The following is a 22,286-nucleotide window of genomic DNA, read 5'->3' on the forward strand; positions in this document are numbered from 1 at the left end:
TCTTACATTGCTAAATTAGGGACGGCTAGCACAGATACGCCCTCGTGCAGTCTTTGCGACGAAATTCAAAAACAAACAATCAAGAAGTATATTGCGGGTATTCGAGGGTGGTGGTTAGAAAATTGTTTATATTTTTGTTATTATCTGCAAGACATGTAATCATTTTGAAGTATCTATTTCGTACGGTTTAGGACCAATTGGTATTACCGAAATGATTGAATTATTGCAGCTTACTTTTCATTAGTACAAGAAACTGTAGGTTATACATCGCAGCTTCTGTGGTGTATTTCTAAAATACTCAAACGTCTGGATTCTTCTATTTTATAACACATTCTTTGATTTAGAGATTGAGGAGCTAAAACGAATGTGGATCAAGCTTTTTTTTGAGTCACCGTTCAATCTGTGTGAATATATAAATGTCGCAATTTGCTATTAGAATTCACTTTCAATTACATAAACCTGTTTAGGGATATTTTATGACTCGTATTATGCAAATAGTATTAATAATTCACTTACTAAAACCAAGACGATTATAGGATTATAATTTTGGTTACTGTCTTTTCAGAGATTCATTAAAGAATAGCTAAACTCACGAACAAGAAACTGTCCGAATATTATAATTCTTGCTATTCTCTAATATTCTATAAAAAAGACACATTTGATCCGGGTATTTTATTTGAAGGCTGCAATACTTGAATCATAAATAAAATAAATTAAATTATTTACTATGGTGTAGCCCAGTAGAGACAATTTCAATTATAGCTTGTCAAATACTTACAGACTTCGACTACATTGTAAGATCAAGTACATTTGTCAGTTATATTGGTTTTGGCACAGCAGTTATTCATCGAACCTTTAAGTTGACTTCAACTTCATTGTAAGATCAAATACATTTGTCAGTTATATTGGTTTTGGCACATCAGTTATTCATCGAACCTTTAAGTTGACTTCAACTTCATTGTAAGATCAAATACATTTGTCAGTTATATTGGGTCCCCCAGTGGCACAGCGGTATGTCTGCGGATTTACAACGCTAGAAACCGGGTTTCGATACCCGTGGTGTGCAGAGCACAGACAGCCTATTGTGTAGCTTTGTGCTTAACTTCAAACAAACAAACAGTTATATTGGTTTTGGCACAGCAATTATTCATCAAGCCTTTAAGTTGACTTCAACTACATTGTAAGATCAAATACATTTGTCAGTTATACTGGTTTTGGCACAGCAGTTATTCATCAAACCTTTAAGTTGACTTCAACTACATTGTAAGATCAAGTACATTTGTCAGTTATATTGGTTTTGGCACAGCAGTTATCTTAGTTATTCATCAAGCGTTTAACTTAAAATTTCAAAGAAAAGAAATTCGTTTTGGAACATCCTTATTTACTCTGTATAGATAGTTAGATATGGATGTATGGATAAATAGATGCAAAATGTGAATGTGTACGTGAGTTTTAGTTTGTGAACATTTAAGTAATTATATTTATAAGTCGAGAAAACTAACTGAAATGCTAATAAGTTCGATGTTTGTAAAAATCATTTGGGTGTGAAAAAAAATATTTGTTTGTAACTTGACATTGGTGATTTTCATAATAAGCATTTATTTTATCTCTCTCTCCTCATATATATATATAGTTATGGGAATAATTATTCAGTAATTAACTTGCAGCATTTGTTTACTGATGCACAGACGACTTCTGCTTATTATACTCGTAAAAACACACTTAATGATATTTTATATCTACTCGTACGAAAAGAAAGGTATTTGTGTATCTTTTAATAATTAGCAGAGGATAATTATTATTAAAACGCATATAATATTTCCAGGCTTTTGCTAACTTTGTTTTTGCCACTAATCGTATTCACGTACAATTATTTAAATACTCTAATGTATCTGCGAACAGCCATATAATTCAGATTTTGTATTTCATACTGTTAGAAAATTCTATTTGACAAATTATTTTAGCATCGAAGTTGTTTTGAGTAGAAGCTCTTTCACCAACAGCTAGAGGGCGTGAAACAGTCAGTTCTACTCCAGTTATTAATGGTTTGTTCTTAAAGTGTTTACAGAGTCTATCCTATATCTGAAAAGAGAGTGAGAGAGCTGAAAATTACAAAATCGATAAATCAGTAACGTAATATATATATATATATATATATATATATATAATGTTTTGTGTCAGACAAAGAAATTTAACAATAAGCTGTAATTTAATAGTGAAAGAAAGTTTCTATGTTGACTTCAAAAATGTTTCGTCGTTTACACTGCATGTGGTGCCCTCTATCGAACAACCAATATAACCGTAGTATGAATCGATCGTTGAGGCTCGTTTATAAGGTGTGTTATTTCAAGTCTTATCCAAACTCTGTCAATCCTGTGACCACAGCAAACAAGCAAGTAAAGTTTCAATCCTAAAAAGTAGGTTTAAAAACTAGGGAAGGAGTCATACTGATAGACTATCATTTGTTAAGGTTCTTAGACAGTGACGTTCGATACTGCCTTTTTAGAAACACTTACTGTACCGTTACATAAAAAAAGTTATTACATAAAATGTATGGAATATGGACGTTTTCGTGTTTTTGTGCTTTCGTCGGTCAGTTGTGGCTCCTGTCTCGTGGAGCACATGTAAAACAGAAACCTGCATCAAAAGAGAAACCTTACGGTAAGTAACATGTCTACACCTTAGTGATCAGCAAATTAGTCTTAACAACAACAAAAAAAATCTGAATTTTTCAAATGATACATGTGTCAACCCAAAAATCTTGCAAGTGATTTACTCTTAATCACACACAAATTTGTTCGCTCTCCTGTCAGTCATCTCCAAAGAACGTTATATATGCACTTGACAGATAATAAAGTTCAGATTATGGCACTTAGTGATTTATATGGGTGCTGATGAAGAAAAGATAGACTTAAAGAGGATTTCTTGGTATTTATTTTGCAGCTAATATGGAGTCTTTTGGAATTATGTAAAAAAAGGCTAAATTTTAAACTTAATTAATTTGTTATAAGTTCACTTTTCCTAACTGTTTTTATATCTTTGGATACATTGGTGGGTTCCATTCTTTATCTTGCATTATGTATGTCTTAATATATTTCATTTCTTCCTATGAAACAATTATTATTCAATATTGTTATCGAAGACACTCTAAATAGCTATATTTGTATGCGATTTTTGGGATGGGCTGTAATTTGCAAACATGCATGTATATTTTTTCTTTTGAGTTTATTTGTTTTAATGATTACAAACACTTATTGCACGACGTATCTGCAATTAATGCTTACCATAATAATCCATGTTCAACCTAGATCTGGTCTTAAAAGAATATTAGATTTTCCTCCAGATTATGATAGAAACTTCCTTATTAGTGTGTACCCAAGATTACATATTACAATTTAATCTTTGTGTATGACTAGGTTTAATTTTATAAAATTGAATTTTACACAGTTATTAATTTTTTCCTGAAGTCGTATTTATGAATCACGTCAGCATTTTAAGAGAATTTAGAATTCGTTAATGCTTCATTCAAGCATTTTAATATTCAGATATTACTTATAAATTGACATGTTAGTTTAAAGTCAGCAGCATATTATATGTTTTGATAACGTTAAAGTTTGAGTTAATTAAAAAGAACAACAAGAAATTTAAAGTTAATCCTATAAAATACTATTTTATACCGTATATAAACGACATGGTCGCGTCACCAATCGCCAGTAAGTTAAAGCACAACTAATTATACATAAAAATCAACCTAGGGTTGCACATGATTAAGTAAGTGCTCAGTATGTGGACTGTGAAACCGGTGATCCATTTTTTTTGGCTTTCGGAAGTCATAAAAATGCGTTCCGCATTTTGGACAATGTGTAAACTACAAGAATGACTGCCAAGTCCTATATTTGAGCAGGTAAGAGTAGCCCAATAGTTAGCAATGTCTTCCCTCAAATCTATCAGTTCAAAATTAGGGACGGCAGACAGATTCTTGTGCGGTTTGGTGTGAAATAAATAAGCATATAAATCCAGTCAGTTAACAGGAACAAGAATAAAAGTTGTTTACCCCCCTAAAGAAAAACAACACAAAACATAAATGAATATTGAAGTGAAGGAATTTCCAATAAATAACTTAACATCAAAACCCACTTGTGTTTGAAAAAAAAGTATTCATTAAATCATATAAATTAAAGAAATAATTATTCATTTACCCAGTTAATGCATTTTGTTATACTATATGATTAATTTGCATTTCTGGTCGTGCAATTGTTACTTCTCGAATGAATTGTCCAGGTTACTTAGTATTTGCACGTGAAAACTACCTCTCTAAGGAGTTCTACAAATTGAACTCGTTACGCTCATCCTAGGTGTTCTTTGATCAGACAGTTTATTGTGAACATGTATGTCGGTTTTGCATGTCAAAACTACCTCCCTAAGGAGTTCTACAAATTGAGCTCGCTTCGCTCATACTGGACGTTCCTTGATCAGACAGTTTCTTATGAATACATATTTCAGTTTTATATAAGGAAATAACCGTTTAAAAACATTTCACACAAAGATTTGGCTCTATTAACTGCGATTAGTGAACAGCGATGTAGTTACTTCGTCAATCAGTGTACGTTATACAATTTGAGGCTTATGCACATTTCCATACGAGACAAATAAGGCAATCAGTTGCTTATGCTAAAAGTGTATTTAGAACAATGATACTTGGTTGGTTCATACTATTTAAATGCATTTTAATTTTTAATTAAAACAACAACATAATTATAGAAAACATATTTTACGTTGTTGTTTTTTTTTCTAATTTTACTTTTCAAATATATCAGACATGCAAGTTGTTATATTCCATGAAGACAGTTTTCATACAAATATTTTACAAAAGATAGATAAATATTTTTATTGCACGAGCAATTTATTGACTTGATATAAAAATGCCTTAAAGGATAACAAAAACTGGTATCAAAATATCATGCTTAAGTTTATAGGTTGGTTTCATGACGGCAATGCGTAAAAATGTAATTAGTAACGTTGAACATTATTTCTCATCATTACAAGGGATGCTATTGGGCTTAGCTCTCACATAATTGCATACATAAATTAAAAATACGAAGCCAAATACATTGATAACACTGGCCATATATTCAATCGCTTCCGTATGATTTTACTATTTAATAAATACTTTTCATGCTTTTAACGCTATTGCAATATCCAAAAAATTTGGTTTTAGGTATCCTGCCAATTGTGTTCCGCTTTACAATGAAAACCTAAATGCAGCTCCTTCCCTTATAAAAACGCAGTGAATGTCTTCTTCCAGTACAATTATCTAATAACAGAAATGTTTACACAATATAAAAAGTTGAAATTCTAGACATATAAATACATAAGATGTTGAGCTGGAAAATCCAGTATCAAAATTCATGTCATAAGGGTTAAGAGTATCAACAGTGAAAATCTAAACTTCTTTCACATCTGTTTCTCTCTGCCTTAGAATTGAACCTAGTTTTGATGTCTAAGAGAATCATGTAATTGATGAAAGAGTCAGTTTGGTTAAGTCCCCCTGTGGGACAGCGATAAGTCTCCGTCTGATTTACAACGCTAGAATCGGGTTCGATTCCCCTCTGATGTGGCTTTGCTATGAGAAAACATACATACATACAGTTTGGTTAAAGTGTTGAGCAAAGGGGGGGGGGGCCTTTCTGAGTGTTAAAAAATTATGGTTGTTAAAGTAACACTTAACTATCGTTTGGGTTTGGTTGTTGTTAAGCACAAAACTAACAATAAACTATCTGCACTCTGCTTACCACGTGTATCGAAACCCGAATTCTAGTGTGGTAAGTATGCACAGTTCCACAGAGCCACTGGGGTGATCGGTTGTGTCTATTCAACAAACTGACGATTCAATATATTTCCATTTATGTAAGATAGATGATGTTTCTTGATCTATATTATTTTATATTGGTTTCATTTTTGTTTATTAGAGAAAGTATCTGTAGTTTTCACGAACTTGCAGATCTGACAAAATCCATTAAGACATAGTCTGCAAACATTCAGTGAGAGATCCTTAATTTTAGCTTGAACCAAAATACCTTTTAAATTTCACGGAAGGAAACAACAGGAATTTAGGAGAAAACTTGTTTTAAACGGTCATTAAGTTGAAGGACATAGAAATGTTTCGTTATAGAACACTTGAAATAGTTTCGGATGGCATGTAAGTACAAGACAAATTTTGTTAGATACTTTAACTTTCGTTGAGTATCGGTGCTTTATTCTGTCAATCTGTACTCTTGTTTGTAAGATGTTTTTTGTAATTGTTTTCGTCAGTTCAAATATTATTTATGTCTTGGGATTGACCATAGTGTAGGTGGGGTTGCAGCTTTAATAATGAAGATATCGTGGTCTATTCCGCTTAGTTTCTGTATAATTCATTTTGTAGAAGGCTGTCTTTTATGGACGTAGTAATGTCAAGAAAGTTTATTTTGTGTTCGTGAGCACTCAAGTGTAAATGTAATGGTTGTGTGAAAAAAAAATAGCATGTGAAAATAATTTTGGGGAGAGTTAACGTTAGGGTTCAAATAAAGAAGAGTCAATGTAGTGTTTCTAAACATGAGATTCTGTAGTTTATATTTACTTTAAAATTTGTTTTTCAATATCATCCTTAAATACGTTAACAAAATTAGGAGACATCTTGGTACCCATCACAGTATTGTCACTCTCAAAGCAACGCTCTTTGTTGAATATCAATTATTCTAGGTTAAAACAAGTGTCAATTAATTTTTGATAATTCGGATGGAACAGGTAAACCAAGTACACATCCTTAAAACTTCAAAATCTTCATCATATTAGAGTGAAGTGAAGAAACATCCACAGTGCAGAGAAGAAGATAGGGAGGTAGTTGTCCTTTTTCGCAAATTTTCTCAAAATGATCTTATTATTTCGCTCATATAACCTCGGTTGAAGTCAATTGATTATTATAATTTTTTTCTGTGTGCAATTCATGTTCATTATTGATACTTGTGATAGATTTATATCTTGGAAGTAAACTCATAAATATAGGCAAGGATGAATTTCAAGCCACATAAAATTAAAGACAAATTAAAACACAGTAATAACAAAGTCAAATAATGGAAACGCTATATTGTTACAATGGCTTCGATACCATTTTGTTACAGTCGTGCTATATTTGCACTACTTCGTTTTCCATTTATATGTTTCTACTTTATTTAGGTTGTACATATTCTTATCAGTTATTTTATTTAGGTTTTATTTAGGTTGTACATATTCTTATCAGTAATTGGCTCATTCTGATGTAAGCATAGCAGGTTGCTGTTTATGACTATAATTGATCAAAAATAGAGTTAAAATGTGTTTTATTACTTAATATTACCTTCTTCCTTCACCTTTCTAGGTTTATTCAGTCTCTTTAACATTTGCCCCCCAGTGGCACAGCGGAATGTCTACGTACTTGCAACGCTAGAAACCGGGTTTCGATACCCGTGGTGGGCAGAGCACAGATAGCTCACTGTGTAGCTTTGTGCTTAATTACAAACAAACAATCTCCTCACATTTCCTCCATATTCTTTTCTTTCGTTGAACTCTTGTCTTTTATATTAATTTCTTTAACCCACCACGAACAGTTCCCTTTTTTTCTGAGCTTGTACACCTATTTCCCTTGTATCGGAGTATAACATTTCATAATCACAGAGGATCTAGTAATCTCCATACGTCTGAACAAGAGAGGCGGACTCTCACTCCAATAATGTTCTAATGACGTAAAGTGCTGTAATCCCCTAATACATTAGAGAATGACCATTAGACCATTAGAGAAGTATTTTCTCACCTCTCTCAACTCCAACCAATGCTCCTTGCACCTAATTTCGTAACATATAATCATTTTAAATAAAACACACGATACTTATAAAGTAAAATAAATTATAAATAATGAAAGTACTTTGCAAAAGTGGACACAGAGCCAACTAATAATATAGGGTAGTTTGGTTGTTTGAGAATTTCGCGCCAAACTACACAAAGAATATTTGCGCATAGCCGTTTCTAATTTTCAACTGATAGACAAGAAGGAAAACAATTATTCTACAGTGCCTACTGTTTCTTGGGCTAATCATATATCAGAAGTTAACCATCACTCTTAAAGAGCATCCACGGCCCGAATGTGCGGAGTACGTTTTAGTGGCAACGGGTTCAAAAACTATGTATTACCAGATTCACGGTCCGGGCACATTAACTAATAGGCTATGCCTGGCCCAATTAAAATTAATAAAAGGTAAATTACCAAGGTCCTTATTTAAAAAAAAGAAATGATTTGTTAACAAATGATGAATAAGTTACCAGGTTCTGATTCTTAAATTCTCTTTGCAAGATGGAGATCCTAAAAGTCATAAGGATGGTTGTGTAGTAAGACCTATTAGCTCATGTAATCATAAACTTGCTGGGTTTTTAGTCAAGTTTTTGAAACCAGTAACTAACGATGAATAATGATATCAAATGTCATCTTGATTTTCTCAAGAAATTAAAGACTTGAAATTTGATAATAAAATGTACTGTGCTAGTAATGAACGTACTAACATTCCGTCACCTGAGAATGAATTTATTCATACAGCTTTCACATCAAAATGAAATTAATGAACAAATACTTCCTTAGCAAATGTTTCAAAAGTCACGAATTTTGCCACCAAGGAATCCTGTTTTCAATTAGACAATGATTTGGATGATCAAGTAAATGACATAACTGTGGGTCCATGATTAAACCTGTCACTCACTCACTAACTTTATTCTCTTATTACCACGACAATTTCTAGCTTAATGAATATATTTCGTTGTTTATACCAACGAACCATAAAAAGTATCAAGATGATAACTTTTAACATCTTCATTATTTACTAAAATTGAGGAGAATGTAAACCGTTTTTTTAACTATCTAAACAATAAATATATAAATATCAATTTCTAACCTAAATATCAATAAATTATAAATTTCCATTTCTTGACATTCTAATTCATAACAAAAATGGTAACTTCGGTTTTGAGCTATTTCGGAGAAAAACACTTCTCAGGTTTATATTTTCATTCTAATACTTTCACCAATTTTTCAAAGAACTTGTTGAAAAACACTAATTCTCTAGCGTACAAAATAACCAAACTGAAATAAAAATGACAATAAGAATTGTAAGTGATATTGCTCATGACTATTTAAATATGTTTACAACTGTTTCTAAACAACGAAGTTGGAGTGTTACTAAACAGAAAACTGCTGTAGTATTATCTACGGGTTGTTACGTATTAGAATTTCAAATAGCCCGAAATTGAGTTAACTGTTAAATTTAAATTTAGTAGTTAAATTGTACTTTGGATTTAGTAGTTAAGTAAAAACCGATATATATCAGTTTGATATTTGTCAACAAGATTGATACGTACCATTTTCTTTTTTAACAAAAATACATTTTAATATACACACAACAATACAATTTACAATAACAGTTATTACTAATAGTTAGAACAAACAATGATTTATAAACAAAAGTTTCACAAACTGACCAGCAATATAAAGTCTTCCTTTTATTCTTGAATTTCTTCGATATCTTATCGAAGGTTCACGATGAGCGAGTTGATTATGAGTTGACGTAGGCATAATTCACTTCACAGGGAGCTAGCTAGCTTTGTCCTTCGTTATCTACCAACCACACACACCGAGTTTTCTACGATGAATTTATATAATGTTTTCGTAAAAACACTAATGTCCAATGAGAATCCACTGAAGTTAAATGATTTGTAATGTTCGAACTTTGTAAAGGTTCCTGGTCAAATATCTGAAGTTTCCGATTGGTAAGTGTTATAACAATGACAGTTATAGCTTCAGAAGGTTATAGCACACTGACTGTAGCAAACCAATAATAGATACTCCTTTTGGCGCGTCGTGTTGGTTATATTCATAGGCGTGTGGAGGCTTTCTAGAAAATTCAGATTACGCAACATTACACAGTTAAGTGTTTACATACATATATATATTGTTGATTCTTACTCTCGAGAATCTTCTACAGCTTTGGAGAATAGGTGGGAGTTTCGCAATATATATTTAACAGCATGAGCTATGGCCCGTCATGGCCAGGTGGTTAAGGTACTCGACTCACAATCTGAGGGTCGCGGGTTCGAATTTCTGTCACACCAAACATGCTCGCCCTTTCAGCCGTGGGGCGTTATAATGTGACGGTCAATCCCACTATTCGTTGGTAAAAGAGTACCCCAAGTGTTGGCGGTGGGTTGGTGATGACTAGCTGCTTTCCCTCTAGTCTTACACTGCTAAATTATGGACGGTTAGCGCAGATAGCCCTCGTGTAGCTTTGCACGAAATTCAAAACAAACAAGTATGAGCTATATATGTTTCTAAATAGAAAGTTAATCTAAACAAACGTTGATATTAAAATAAATATATAATAATGAATTCGTTGCAGGGTAAACAAGCAGTATGTGATAGAGATCAACTACGTAATTTGTGTCATTGAATTTTCACACATGTTGAATTAGAACACATCTTTAAACGTAAATTTAAATCGTAACATTCTTTTTGGTTTAAAGATTTGATATCTATTCCAGTCTTCAGATGCTGTATCTATGAATATAAATATTCTTAATGCTTTAGGTTATCTTGAATCCATTACTGCGTGGCTTCAAATTTGCACACAGGAAAATGCAGATAAGAAATTAACGTCATTTCCCACTGTTAACAAACATAAACGAACGTAATGAACATATAAATAAATGACAAATTAATGTTTTATTTTAAACAAATAGTGAACAAGAATTATGCTTAAAAGAAAATATACTGATCAATAGCATTCAATCGAGGAAAAATAAGCAAAAATTTGTTGTGTCTGTGCCCCAAGAAGACACTTTACTAAGGTTGTGTTTTATGTAGTGATCAACACAAGAGGATTACTTTTCGGGTTGTATTAAGAAATGACGAAGAGGCCTGAAGTATTAGGTTTGTGTATATTAGGTAAACGGTAAAAATCTGCCTAGGCAACTTTTCTCTCATGTACTAGAAGGTGATCTTACCAATTTGTTTGGTTTGAATAACTTGATAAAGTTTTTCGTTTATAGTATTTGGGAACTGCGTTGATGGATCATGTGTTGTTGTTTCTTTTTTAACAAACTATTGTCATCATGTTTACGATTACTGTCAGTAATATAAATCTTTTGTTGAGAACATACAATAACGCTACCCTTGACATTAAATTTTAATGTTCTTAAGGAATGTTTTTGGTGGATATGTGTTCTTATTTGCTTATCCAGAAGAGTAAGTAGTGTAATTGTAACTGGTAAAACTCGTGTATTATGAACTTATTTGTTTATCCAGAAGAGTAAGTAGTGTAATTATAACTGGTAAAACTCGTATATTATGAACTTATTTGTTTATCCAGAAGAGTAAGTAGTGTAATTGTAACTGGTAAAACTCGTATATTATGAACTTATTTGTTTATCCAGAAGAGTAAGTAGTGTAATTGTAACTGGTAAAACTCGTATATTATGAACTTATTTGTTTATCCAGAAGAGTAAGTAGTGTAATTGTAACTGGTAAAACTCGTGTATTATGAACTTATTTGTCGTTAGACATCTTGAGGGTTTTAAGAATGTTTTTTTAGTAAAAAAACACTTTATTTCAATTTTATGCTTTGCTGAATTATTTTTTTCTTAGGAAAGAAGTTTCGGGCTTGTTTGTTAAATCTTTCAGTATTACGTTTGTAAAGTTAGATTCATTTGTCTAGAGTATTAATACGTTTTCCAGAGAATCTTTACGATTTTCATGAGTTCTATGGAGGTGTTTCTGTTCTGATTGGAGGTTGTTGTTTTTTTCGTTTGAGAGATAAGGGCCTGATTTAGTGTACGGTGTTGTGATGAAATATTACTTATTGCTAACACCTTATATGTTTTTGATTCAGTTTCCTAAGTGTTGTTTTCTGTTAGAGAATTGAGGTATGTCGTGTGGTATATCTTGAGCACTATAAACAGAAGGACCAGATGAAGAAGAGAATATAAGAGCCCATAACATAGGCTATATTTGTTATTTGCATTGGAAGTAAAAACCCATGAGTAACAGCAAGAGTGATAGGTTGTAGGTTGCTAACCCATGAGTAACAGCAAGAGTGATAGGTTGTAGGTTGCTAGGTGAGTTTTTATTGGTTCAAGGAGAAGAAATAAATTAAGCCTCAGACACGTTGAAAATTTGATACTTTTAACTATGATATAGGTCTAGCTTATATCTGTTTGATTAACTTGTGTTCAGGGTTACTGATGAGGAGTGGAATTCTCCGAAGCTAGTATAACCCAATAACACATGTTGATCAATGTGTAGATTGAACTGGACCTCCCTTGAACTAAAGACTTCGATATTAAGCAATTTTCGGAATACTAAGTTTATTTATTATATCTGCTGTTGTGCGGCTATATAATGTGAAAATCTGAATAGTGGCAAATGACTCTTTCTTCACTTCACTTATCTAATGTATAGTTTTTTTTTTTCTCATTGTGACTATAAAGCACGTTCACACCAACAGGATAGAATATTCGGTGTCCTGGTAGTGAAAGTGTGTTTTTCTCGGGGTACTCCCGTTTTCCTCCCACATTAAAATTCTGGGTATTAGGATTTGTTGATCCACATCCAAAATAGTGTTTTTTGTAAAAGTGAAATTGGTCTAAACTCCCAAACCAACCATGACCAATAACCGTACCATTATCTTGATCTGAGCCATCCCAGTCCTCCTAACGAGATTTGAATTATTCGTGAATAATTTTATTATTATTATTATCATTGTCACTTATGCCACTCGCGAGCTATCTAGTGCACGAGCGGGGTGAAGAGATAATTGTTTCTGAACACCCCGATTGCTTTTGGCCCTGGGTCGAAATTAATTATTTAAATCTAATTTGACTTAAGGTTAAAAGTTTTAAATCGAAATACCTGCAATGGTAAATAGTACGTTTGATACTTTTCACTATGATATAGGTCCAGATTATCTCTTTTTCATTACCTTGTGTTCAGGGTTACTGATGTGGAGTGGAATTCTCCGAAACTAGTATAATCCAATAACATACGTTGATCAAAGTGTAGATTGAACTGGACCTCCCTTGAAGTTAGACTTCAAGATTAAACAATTTTCGGAATGCTAAATTTATTTATTAGAAGGTGAAATAGAATATGGAAAATTGTTACGAGGAAAGAATTTCACAGCTGAAACATAGGATTTAAACAAACTGCAAAGGCAAGGCTGGATTTTGGTTAGACTTTTGAATTTCTATAGGAAAACTTAAAATATATGTGGTTTTTGGAAGCTAAAGACAGATTTTGAAGGATATTATTAGAAATAAAGTATTTGAATTTGGAAGTTAAGTTAGAGATACTAGAGAAGCTGATGTGAAGGTCAGAAGGCAAGAAGATTATGGTAGTAATAGTTGTAACTATTAGGTGTAATAGTTGTGTGGTTTGTTTTGGATTTGTTTGCTAGTGTATGTCGAAGTTTTGTATTTGATTGATGATGGGAACGTTAGGTTTATTATGCATATTCTATATCAGTTGTGAAAACTGTTGATTTGCATAACTAAGGAGAACTAGAAATAGCGAGTTTGATGTGCAGCATTAGATAAAAAATGAACGTTATATATATATAATAGTTTTTACACTTCAGGAAGCAATTCTCAAGAGCTTGGCTTATTTTTGTTTACTGTTTCATATTATCCACTTCAAGTAAGCAAACTTTTACATTTCTTCGACGTTTATTTGGTCTTGCATTAGCCTTATTTTTTGTAACCAAATTTACCCTTGCTGGAAGGTGTATAATTAATGACATGGAAGAAGAAGCTGGGTTCTCAGTATCTCGCACAGATAGATTTTCCTTTCTGCCTGAGATTCAAGACATGTAAAGAATTGTGTTTTCTTCACTGAAAAAGTCATTGATACAGAAAGTGCACCTGGTACACACTAACATCATTGTCTAACGCCGCCAAGAACATGCAGGAGAAAGTAGACAGAGAGAGAGGTCTTAGATAGAATTATAAGAAAGGAAAAAAAAATAACTAAAAGGGAATTGAAGAAAGACTAAAAGAATATATCAATGAAAAGCTAAAAACGAGAATATATTTAAGAAATATCCTGGAAACGTATAAGAGATGTAAAACAAGCGCTAATAAACGACAAATTAACAGGAAAATATGCGATATTTAAGAACACCATAAAAATCAAATCAATAAGTAAATGTTGAGGACAAAGTTGAAAGTATATAAAAATTGTATGGTGTATATTAATTAGTTTTATATAATAAGAAATATTGTAGTATCATAATATTTTTTTTAAAGGTGTGGTTTGAAGAGCCGAACCAAAAGAAGTCAACACAAACAAACTATCTTTAGAAGAAACATATATGTAATAAATAGAATCGGATGTTTTATAGAAATAAAGTAAAATATATATTAAAAACAAGGTCATCTTATAATGTTATATTTCATTTCAATTTGTATTTGGTTTTCAAACACGTTTGATTAATATAGGAAACTTTATTCACAAATGTGAAGCTGAATTATATACAACCAACGCTTTGTAAAATTGTTACTGTACCTTGGTGTGACTGGAGAATTCATGTAAAGACAGAAACATGCTTACTTACCTTTTTATGTCTCTAGAAACTTGAAGGTCGAAATTTTCAGAAATATTCCTTTTTAGGATTTTTTAAGGCAAACTTTCCTGATTGTACAGGAAAAGGGAACATATTATTCATACAAGTTTGTTTGTGTTGAAAAAGTGCGAAATGCGAGTTACCTTGCATGAAGTTTGAAAAGTTGTTGGTGAAGTTTAACGCAACCATAAAGATTACCAGTTAATGATCGGGTCAGTATAGAATTATTGTTGTATATGAATAGTTAGAACATTCATATTTGAATGTATACAAAACAGGCTTTACGGTATACATTGTAATAACAATGACATTATTTTTGCATTGTTATTTTTAACTGTTTTTAGAGTGTTGGTAAAACTTCCGCTTAGAAATAACGCACCTGCTCCTCGTATAAATGTAAATCAATATAATATAAATATCAGTGCATTACTTCCTAATTCGCTCTAAAGATTTTTCTAAAGAAGTAAGGCAGTGAATAGAGGTTGTGAGTAGCCTACCGTATCTACATATTTTCAGTGTTTTGTTTGAATGGGAAATGTAATTTGATGATATGTTGAATTCCTACCTGTCTTAAAGAAACATTTGATAAGTGTACTAATACTCTATGTCAGTACTTTATTTCTGTAAGGACGCACATAGCTAACCCATGGCACCTATATATATCAGAAGTATACTTACTTACACTAGCAATAAACTCTACAGTAAACTCAACCAATTCAGTATATACTTTGAAATAAAGAAGCAGTGAAAATCTAAATATTTTGACAACGCAAGTGCAAAAGTTTCAGGAGATATTTGAAAACATTATTTTTCTATGCAAAATAGTTAAGTGACCTATGTAAATTTATTCCAGATTAGCATCACTCGGATAATACACCAGGTTCTGATAAAATGATTAAACAAACCTTTATGTATCGTTTAATATCTCATTCATTTAAATAAGATAATGTAATTATTAAATTATAATTTGATAAACCAATATAGACTTTTAATCTTCGAACATTTGCCATTCCATCCATGATGATTCATTAATTAGCATTTAAAGCATGAAATTTCGTTTATAGAAAAAAAAAAACACTAACTACAGACTTAACTCGTTCAAAGCTTGTTAAAACAGTCAGCAGGAAGCAACAGTTATTTAATATGAGCACTTAGTTCTTATTCCCATTCAAAGACTTGTTTAGCACCGTTTGTTGGTAATAAAGTGTCAATTTGAGTCACTAAAATATTTACACTTAATTTTAAAGTTCTACAGTTTTACTTTAGGCATCAGCATCTCATAGTAATTCGCAGGCGTATTTTTCGTGTACTTATTCATTGTCTGACGATGGTACTCATTGTTAGAGGTACTTCCGTATAAGTTAATAAAAACAGTCTGCGCTTTAATAAAGGGTGTAGTACATTAGATGGTGTTAATTCATTAGATTTGGTTTTGAGTTTCGTCCATTTAGTTTTCAATTACTGTTATATTTTTCAATAAGTATTTACTAAGTCAGTGTTTCAAACGACAAGAAAGCAATAAACTTACCATTAATCTATAAGAATTCTAAAGTTAGAAGTTTGAGTGAATATTTTTATAACAAAATTTTTAACAACTGCCACACGAGCCAACCCAGCATCTTTTAGTACTGAAACCAGTTTTAAGGGTTAGTTCGACAGATCTCGAAAACGAATATATATATATATATATATATATATATTAATAAAAATATAACATTATGGAATCTATATGGATTATAATATGGTGGGACCGTACTGGGCATTATACCATCCTTCTTATATTTACTCATCATTGCAGAAATAGCATTTTTTTTATTTGAGATTCGCTATGGACATCATCTTGTAATGCATCTTGCATCTGCTTCACCTTCAACATTACATCTCTTTGTGTATCGCTAGTTTCACAATATATTGAAACTAATTATTTCTTATATATGATTCCAATCCCCCTTTTTGAAGATAACGACACTATTATGTCCGTTATTTAATTTTATTTGTTTGTTATTATGTTACGCTGTCAATGCAGTAATCAATTGAAGAATCTCCGATTCAGTTGGTATGTCAAATCGATTGGAATATCTTCGAATAAGTTCTTCCCTCATCCAACTTGGACTCGCGGTTTAGTTTAATCGCTACACTTAAACCATCACATTCAAAACCACATGTAGAACATTTCAAGTGTGTTTCATTGCTACACCGTTTTACTTTACACTTACAAGTTAACTTCTCTATGTTGGCTCTCATGGTCTCGGGTCAGGTGACGGGTCTGGTTTAACGATCTAGACCTCTAAAATAGTGCCAAACAACTTCTTATAGACTAATCAAACCAATCCAAACCTTTCCGGAATGACTTGTTTGTTTTTTATCCACATCAAGATGCAGGGTTAGCTCGAGTAGCAGATGTTAAATAATTTTGGTTGTTTTGTATATTTAATATTTACCATTTCATGTATGTTAATTGGTTGAGTATGACTTAATTTTTTTCGATATTTATTAGAGATTAAAAATATTCGGTAATTTCGTGTATGGTCGAATGCCCAAAAAACATGCTGCATTAAACATCTCAAAATTTCATAGTCAGTTGAACTTAAACAGATTGTTAAAACTTTTTAAAGCTGCATTTGTATTTCTCTTATGAAAAGTGCAAACATTTTTGCCCTTACTTATAGTGTAAAACTGCTGCTTAACAACAAATCTATGCTTTTTTTGTTTTGTTTTACCTAGTTTACTGAAATGTGCATCGATTTCGGGTTTACTTTCCTATCACAATTTATTTTGTTAAGAATAAACGCTCCTAGCAATCCTTCATTTTTTCCCCAAGCAGTTAGATGAAGCAGGATGTTTTTTTTTTCTTTTACGTTTTCTTGTAGTTTTCGTTCTGAGTCGACTTTCGGCTTGTAGTATAACTATTATTCCACTGGAACTATGTTTATTCTGTTGATAATGGTATATTATAACCACTGAAGTTTCCATGACTAATCTTTTTCCAGCAGTATATGTTTCGAGATAAGAGAAATGTGGTTTTCTTCATTGCATGTTTTTGCTGGAAATGGTGACATATCTGTATCTAAATATCTGTATCAAGAACCATAGGAAAGATTTCATGTTATTTTGTTTATGTTCAGTCAACCACAAATACTAGAATATTATAAACGTTATCGCTTCTTAACTTTGACCTCCAAAAATATTATTTCTGTTTTATTTGTTCACTTCTTTCTTGTTTGTTTATTTGTTTGTAGTTAAGCACAAAGCTACACAATGGGCTATCTGTGCTCTGCCCACCACGGGTATCGAAACCCTGATTCTAGCGTTGTAAGTTCGCAGACATCCCACTGGGCCACTTCTTTCTTATTATAATAACTTCAACTATTATTAAAATAGAGATTTTAAATCTGTTGTCCACATCTTTTTCAACATTTTACCAGGTTTTATAAATTGGTTTACAGAAAGAATATTGGTCTGTGTTACCGCATTTTCAGACAACTTATTTAGAAAATCTAAGCAACACGCCATATGCATGCTGTCAGGATCATGGAAACATGTATCGCCTACTGAAATGTTTCATATAACATGAAAAGCTTTTTATCTTAGTTAATTGGGTTTACATTTATAAACATTTTTAACTATGAGCGTAGTTAGCTTATGACATGATACAATATAATAAAAGAGCTTATGAATTATGTCGACACTTTTTCATCTGAATATCAATTTTTTAAGGCTTCTACCAGTGTTAAAAGTTTTTACACATAGCCTCATAAGGTTAATGAACGACATGATTTAGACCACTTATCACAAGATTTTTACATATAACACTAACATCAGGCTTATACATATTCAATCGTGAGATTAGCTAAAGTAAATTGGTCTTTGTTATTTTTACATCAAACACTAACATTAGACTCATACATATTCAATCATTAGCTAACGTAAATTGGTCCTTGTTATTTTTACATCTAACACTAACATTAGGCTCATACATATTCAATCGTGAGATTAGCTAAAGTAAATTGGTCTTTGTTATTTTTACATCTAACACTAACATTAGGCTTATACATATTCAATCGTGAGATTAGCTAACGTAAATTGGTCCTTGTTATTTTTACATTTAACACTAACATTAGGCTTATACATATTCAATCGTTAGCTAAATTGGTCCTTGTTATTTTTACATCTAACACTAACATTAGGCTTATACATATTCAATCTTGTGATTAGCTAAAGTAAATTGGTCTTTAATCATAGTTTAATTATGCATAACTATATTTATTAATGAAGTAATTTGTTTTCGGTTTCTTTAAAGTAGACACACCCAAATGATGACAACGTCCAAATCCAGCAGTACATATTATAATGAGTTAAGATGTTTTATTACATCTTTGGAAATTGAAGGTAACAATTAAGTTACTGATGTTCTAATAACATTGAAAAGTTAGATTTCGTAAAGGCGTGAGTAGGTTACTGTAATAGTCAATGTGTTATTCAGTCTGTTTTTATAACTATTCTTTCATTCTATGACAACGATATAAAATCATACAGACGTCTTTATTTTCTTTTTTTTAAATATATGATTTACACTTACACCAACGACTCATCTCAGCTGTATCTGTTTCTAATATTTCAAAATGCTGCAAGTTACTTTTTATGATAAATGTTACCTTGAAATCAGATTTACTTAAATTGTACCATATACGAACCAAAACAAACTTGCAACTTCTTGTAAACGATCTGTTTTTTTAAACGTAGGGTCTCCATCTTTCAATTACACGCGCTAAATAAACCTACATTTACCGTTTCACACATTCTCATACACCTTTCTTTTTCATAACAGTTTTCATAAGCCTGTTATTAGATAATTATTAGATTAAGCATTCGACATTTTTTACATTACAGACATTTTTGTTTAAACTTCCATTCATTTATTTTAGATTAGGTTGGGATTTTTAAGAACCTCAGTTTTGTCTTTACATGAGTCTACAGAAAGTTAGAGGCATCTATTAAGAATAATTGTGTTTGAAAATGGCGAGTTAATTTATTTTTTTCCTTGTGTAAGCCTAAATTACTTTATTATTATCTATTGATAGCGAACTTACTACAATAATAGATATCTAATATTCTGGGTTAAACTAGTCCGTATGAACGTACGGGATTTTGAAAGGCATGTTTTCAGTTACCCGAGTCAACTTAAATCTAAAGCAATTTCTTGTTAATCCATTTTTTTTTCTTCTTCAGTACGTTTTCTGATGTTTAATTTTACATGAAGTAATTTTTTTCCCTCTACCTCTTGCGTGCAACAGAAAGAGGAGGCACTCTCTTCTAGAGAGGGGATTGATGGATTTGTAAATTTTAGAGTACTTTTGCCTTCACCGTCGCAATTATTAATTACAAACTAATCAAACAGAACATTTTCTCCGATAAGCAGCCAATCATGCAATGCATTTAATCACCTGGTGCTTTTTTACCCGTGAGCCCGTGTAACTTGCAATATATCAGCTGAAAAAATACTCATAATTCTTCATCATCACGCCTTATGATCTTGCGTGTACAATATCAACAGAAAGAATTAATCCTCATACTAACATAAAAAAAACAACAACATAAACATTAACAAAAACCAGTTTCGATTTTATGGCCGATTTTACTATAATATTAAATTATCTGAACTCGCATTCTGAAATTTATATGCGGATAAATAAAACTATACTGAAAGTTATTCCACAAACTGATAGTCGTTAGCGTTCCTGTTGATGAATCCGTGGTTCGCGTCCCTTTGCTGCTAAAACGCGCTTAACCCTTTCGAATGTGGGATGCATTATAACAATGAGGTCGAATCCAATTATTTCATTAGGATAACCCAAGTTTTGGAATCGGGTACAATTCACTAGCTGCCTTCTCTCCAGTCTATCAGTTCAAAATTAGGACTGATTAAAGAGGATAGAATTTAAATAGATTTGCGCGAACATTCGAAACACACATACACTACAAACCAGTTAGTCCAGAGAATAAACATGCTTGTTTTTTCATCAAGAAATGCTTGTTGTGCTCTTATCAGTAAAGCTTAGAAACTTGCAATTAACACAAAGCGGGTATAAAAGAAGACATTTATGCACTTGGGAATGAGAATGTGCATAAAATTAGATGTAATGACATTGAAACACTTTACTAATGATTGTACATAGTAAAGTTCATTTGAGCATTAACTGACACTGATTTAATGATGATTTTACCGAACCAAGAATGAAGTATTTTACAAACTTACAGAAGATTTCCAAATGCTCAATACGTCACTTTTAAAAACGATTATACTGATCATATGTTGATTTATTGTTGTGTGATGTGACTTGTAAAGTTGTTTTATTGTAACGTATTATATGAGTTCAAAGTGTTTAAGATTTCTTTGTAAAATGACACTGCAAGTGTATTTCATCACTAGAGGGTTCGTAATATCTTAAGTGAAGGATGGTTATTTAATTAATAGTTTGATTGGTGGCCTATCATGACCCCTGGTGGTTAGGGCGCTCGACTCGCAATCTGCTGGACGAAAAAATCGAGCTTCGTCATCAAACATGTTCGAACATGTTCGCTCTTTCAAACGTAGGGGCATTATAATGTGACGGTCTGTCTCATGTAAAGAATAGCCCCAAGAGTTGGCGGTGGGGGTATTACCTAACTGTCTTCCCTCTAATCTGTCACTCCAAAATTTGGGAGGACTGGCGCACATATCCCTCTAATAGCTTTGCGTGAACTTATATAAATAAGCAAAAGAACAATTGACGTAAATCAGAAATGATATACCACTTCCGTTATATGCGTTAAAATGGCTCTTCTACGTTATCAATCATTTCTCTTAGTATCTGATGTTGAAATCATCAAATGATGGCGAACTTTACTTAAACGGAAAATTCATCATATCTAAACATTTGCATTTTCTGTGCAATGTCCTAATTCAAAACCTATATTTATGACTATATTGAGCAGTATCTTATATATATTATACCGAATATACATTACAATCAACTGTTTATAGGTTTACAATCTTTCTTAGCACAAGCCCCCTCCGGCATCCTGAGTAAGGCCCCTACCCTACGAATCTATAAATACGACGTACCTAAATAGTATTTTGTACATTTGCTACTGTCGTCCCCCCTAACGTTTTCCTGCAGCCCAGTTTGTGGACCCCAGTTTGGGAACACCTCTCTTAAGTCACGAAAAAGTTTGTCTTACTTGTATTATTCGTGTCACTATGACTTTGTTTAAATTAAACAAGAGAAAGATAATTGAAGTATCCGTTACTTTCTAAACAACTGTCTCGATTTTTACCATAAATGACTCGTTGTATTTGAAGTGTAAAAAATGAAAAGTTAGTTTCATCTTACAGAATGAAATGTAAAAAATGAAAAGTTAGTTTCATCTTATAGAATGAAATGTAAAAAATGAAAAGTTAGTTTCATCTTACAGAATGAAATGTAAAAAATGAAAAGTTAGTTTCATCTTACAGAATGAAATGTAAAATACGAAATGTTAGTTTCATCTTACAGAGTGAAATGTAAAAAATGAAAAGTTAGTTTCATCTTACAGAGTGAAATGTAAAAAATGAAAAGTTAGTTTCATCTTACAGAG

The 22,286-nt window shown here is 32.0% G+C and overlaps 1 protein-coding gene across 8 annotated transcripts in view; it reads left to right on the forward strand.

Annotated features, from left to right (window-relative positions):
• Positions 1-22,286, forward strand: part of LOC106473645 (kin of IRRE-like protein 3) — a 345,725-nt gene that overhangs the window by 175,577 nt on the left and 147,862 nt on the right. For 3 of the 8 annotated variants that reach the window (XR_002614033.1, XR_002614034.1, XM_022403114.1), the window contains exon 1: positions 2,523-2,661. The exons of the other annotated variants lie outside the window; for them this stretch is intronic. Coding sequence is in view for 1 of the 3 variants with exons in the window: in XM_022403114.1 (XP_022258822.1) it covers positions 2,550-2,661 (112 nt within the window). In the remaining 2 variants the exon portion in view is untranslated. Of the gene's footprint in view, positions 1-2,522; positions 2,662-22,286 lie in introns of those variants that run through there. 8 annotated transcript variants of the gene reach the window in all.

This window comes from Limulus polyphemus, unplaced genomic scaffold, assembly GCF_000517525.1.
Source record: "Limulus polyphemus unplaced genomic scaffold, Limulus_polyphemus-2.1.2 Scaffold132, whole genome shotgun sequence".
In the NCBI taxonomy this organism is placed as follows: Eukaryota; Metazoa; Arthropoda; class Merostomata; order Xiphosura; family Limulidae; genus Limulus; species Limulus polyphemus.